At 48.9% G+C, this 3,003-nt stretch overlaps 1 protein-coding gene across 1 annotated transcript; it reads right to left on the bottom strand.

Annotated features, from left to right (window-relative positions):
• Nucleotides 1-755: 755 nt before the first annotated feature.
• Nucleotides 756-2,273, bottom strand: pou3f1 (POU class 3 homeobox 1). The gene has a single exon (XM_069895760.1). The coding sequence runs from the start codon at nt 2,268-2,270 to the stop codon at nt 1,140-1,142; it is 1,131 nt and encodes a 376-aa protein (XP_069751861.1). The 5' UTR covers nt 2,271-2,273; the 3' UTR covers nt 756-1,139.
• Between the last annotated feature and the right edge of the window lie 730 nt (nt 2,274-3,003).

Genomic DNA, 3,003 nt, shown 5'->3' with positions numbered 1-3,003 from the left:
TTGTTAATCTGTCCCTTAATTCCTGAGTTGCTTTTTTTTTCCCGAGGACGGTAATGTTTTGAGAGTGGGGAGGTAAACTGCAGCTTGTACACTGTCACATCTACTTGTTTGCCATCTTAACCATTTTGCATTGACAAAACAATCAACAATTATTGTTGCCACAAAACCCAGCAAAACGAAATGAATTAGCAGTTCACCCAGTTAAGTGCATTTCGACCCCAAACGTTTGTCCTTTCAATTTGCTTCGCTTTTCCACATTGTAAACTTCAACGAATGGCCAGCAATGGACCATTTCAACTCCCAATTATTTTCACTCACGTGTTTCCGCCTCGTCCTAACATTTCAAGACACCTTTTAAGAAGTTGTCGACTGACGTCAGTTTCCTTGATTTCTCAAACTTGTCTTAACTTGCCTCATTTTATTACTTTTTTTTAAATTGGATTCCAAACTTCCACCTTCACTCAGTTTTCAACCATTTCTGGGCAAATTTCGCAAGTAATTGCACAGTCAAAAAATCAGGGGTTGGTTTCAACAATAACTGGTGTTTCTAAGACATTGATTTATCTGGGATGCCATTGTCTCAATGAATCGATTTATTTAAAATCACAGAAATAAAAGTCCGCTCGCGTCCATAACTTGCAAGACACATCATCTGAGGGCGAACTGTGTTTGAATAAAATTCATGACAGATCATGTTCAAGATCATAAATGTACGTGTCCCCCCCCCCCCAACCCCACCACCGGTGCCTGCGTCTTTTAACAAACCAGCGCCTTGCTTACCCTTTGAGAGAGACCGCTGTCTTATGGAATCTCCTGAAACAATTCAGCAGAGAAAACGATTATTATTATTTTTTGTTACAACTTTTGCAAATGATCCGTGTCAATTAATTACGGGAAGGGGGTAGGGAGGAAGCTTTGTTCTACAGCAGGGGAAAATCACCACTTGATTGACCACAAGAAATGCATGAAATGTGTGAGCTCCCTCTTTCCTAATTATGAGTTCAGTCCAGTGCTCAATAAACAGTCTCTGCAGCACTGACTAGATCCCTTTTTCAGAGTTTTTTTTTGCTTTGTAAAATCCAGTTTAATTATTTTTAGTCTTTTTTTCTTGGTGGGAAGTGGGTGTGTGTTTGGAACAGTCATTGAACAGGGGACTGCAGTGTGTGATGAAGCGGCGGGGTGTCCCTTTGTGAAAATACATCCTCCATCCCTGGGTGGCCCGGGATTCCGGCCGGGGTCATCCGCTTCTCTTTTTGTCTTCTGTTACAAAACCAAACTCTGACCACTTCTTTCTCCAACTGCAGACTGTCAGCCAAGCTGGTGATCTCATGAGCCGAGGGCTTGGGGCACTTTAAGAAATGGTTCTCCAAAGCGCCCTTCACTCCTATCTCAATGGACGTCCGCTTCTTCCTCTTTCTCCCTTGGGCTGCGATCTTGTCTATGCTGGTGGGGCTCCCTGACGTTGAGTCCGTCTCCTCCAGCCACTTGTTCAAGAGAGGCTTCAGTTTGCACATGTTTTTGAAGCTGAGCTGCAAGGCTTCAAACCTGCAGATGGTCGTCTGGGAGAAGACGTTGCCGTACAGAGTGCCCAGAGCCAAGCCCACATCTGCCTGGGTGAAGCCGAGCTTGATCCGCCTTTGTTTGAACTGCTTTGCAAAGTGCTCCAGGTCATCCGACGTGGGCGCATCTTCATCCGAGGGGTCCTGGTGATGTGGTGGAGGATGCTGCTGGTGGTTGCCATGGTCGCTTGGATCTTCATGGAGAGCATCCGTCAACCCATGGTGTAAAGAAGGGTTTGGTGGGCTCAGCATGCTGTTGAGGCTGGTGAATCCTGGCTGCGAGTAGATGAGGGGTTGATGCCCATTGGTCGAAGGTGACATTCCCGGGATGTGATGGGCTGCCGGCCCCCAGGCGCCGCCAGGATGATTGCCATGAGTCTGTTGATGGACCATATGATGTGTCCGGTGATGGATGCTGTTCCCAAGGTCGTCCCTGGCGGTCTGCACATTGGCCTTTGCCGGGTCCGGCTGCCCGAGGTGAGAAGCGGTGACCCATGGGGCCCCGTCTGTGACTGAGGACAGCCACTGGTGGCTGTGCGTGATGGGATGCCCATTGGTCGCCAGCCCATGCAAGTAGTCATTTTGCACCATTTTCTGAACTTCTCTATAGGTAGTTCCTGGATGCATCCTGTCAGAGTCCGGATGCACCAAAGAGTTCGAGTGGAGCGAGTTATTCCTCGGAATGTAGTGAGCCGAAGCTGTGGTGGCCATGACTCGCACTTCCAAACTGATCAGCTTGCAGCTACTTTGCACGGCTTTAGCGGAGCCAAGTCTGGAGCAGCAGGAGGGGGGCAAGGATCGCACAGCACGCCTGCCTGCTCGATTGGCTCAAGCCGTCTGACTGACAGCCAATTCACCCCTTGACTCGTGGCTGATTGGCCACTGGCCTGTCTTGTCAGCAGACAGCCCCATCTCATTGGTCAGGGAGGGAGGAGGGGGGGGGAGCCTTCCGCAACACTTGGTTCCGATTGGAGAGCTCCTGCTGATGGGCAGGCGGTTTGGTCCCAGCTGAAGATGCCGATGGGCCAGTCACGGCTTCGGATCCCGTCTGTCGGCCCTTGATTGGTCAGTGCTTTCTGGTTTCTTGCAAAATTTGTTACCACGTGGGGAAACTCATCTCACAGCGATCGCCCATTGAACAAAAAAAAGTAACAATTAAAGAGTGTGAAAATGCTGCGAGATGATACAAAGATAGCCTGCATTTGTTTCAACTCCCGCCAGCAAGTGTTCTCAGTGGCGAGAGACCCGCGACTGCGAGATCGTCCACACACCCACCTTGAATATTGCTTTTCGCTTTGTTCTTGCTGGGCTGGTGAAGTAGAAGCGAACGATTCTGACAGGGAACTCGAGTCGCAAAATAAAGGAGTTCTGTCCACACCACATTATCCTTCCCAGAAAGAAGGACTCTGCAAATCACGACCAGCTTATTGCTCCAAGAATTTAG

The sequence above is a fragment of the Narcine bancroftii genome, chromosome 8 (assembly GCF_036971445.1).
Source record: "Narcine bancroftii isolate sNarBan1 chromosome 8, sNarBan1.hap1, whole genome shotgun sequence".
NCBI classification, from domain to species: domain Eukaryota; kingdom Metazoa; phylum Chordata; class Chondrichthyes; order Torpediniformes; family Narcinidae; genus Narcine; species Narcine bancroftii.
This window is presented reverse-complemented; position numbering and strand designations above follow the sequence as displayed.

Coding starts and splice junctions, on each gene's coding strand:
- pou3f1 (XM_069895760.1), bottom strand. CDS start 2,270: ATGGCCACCACAGCTTCGGCTCACTACATTCCGAGGAATAACTCGCTC.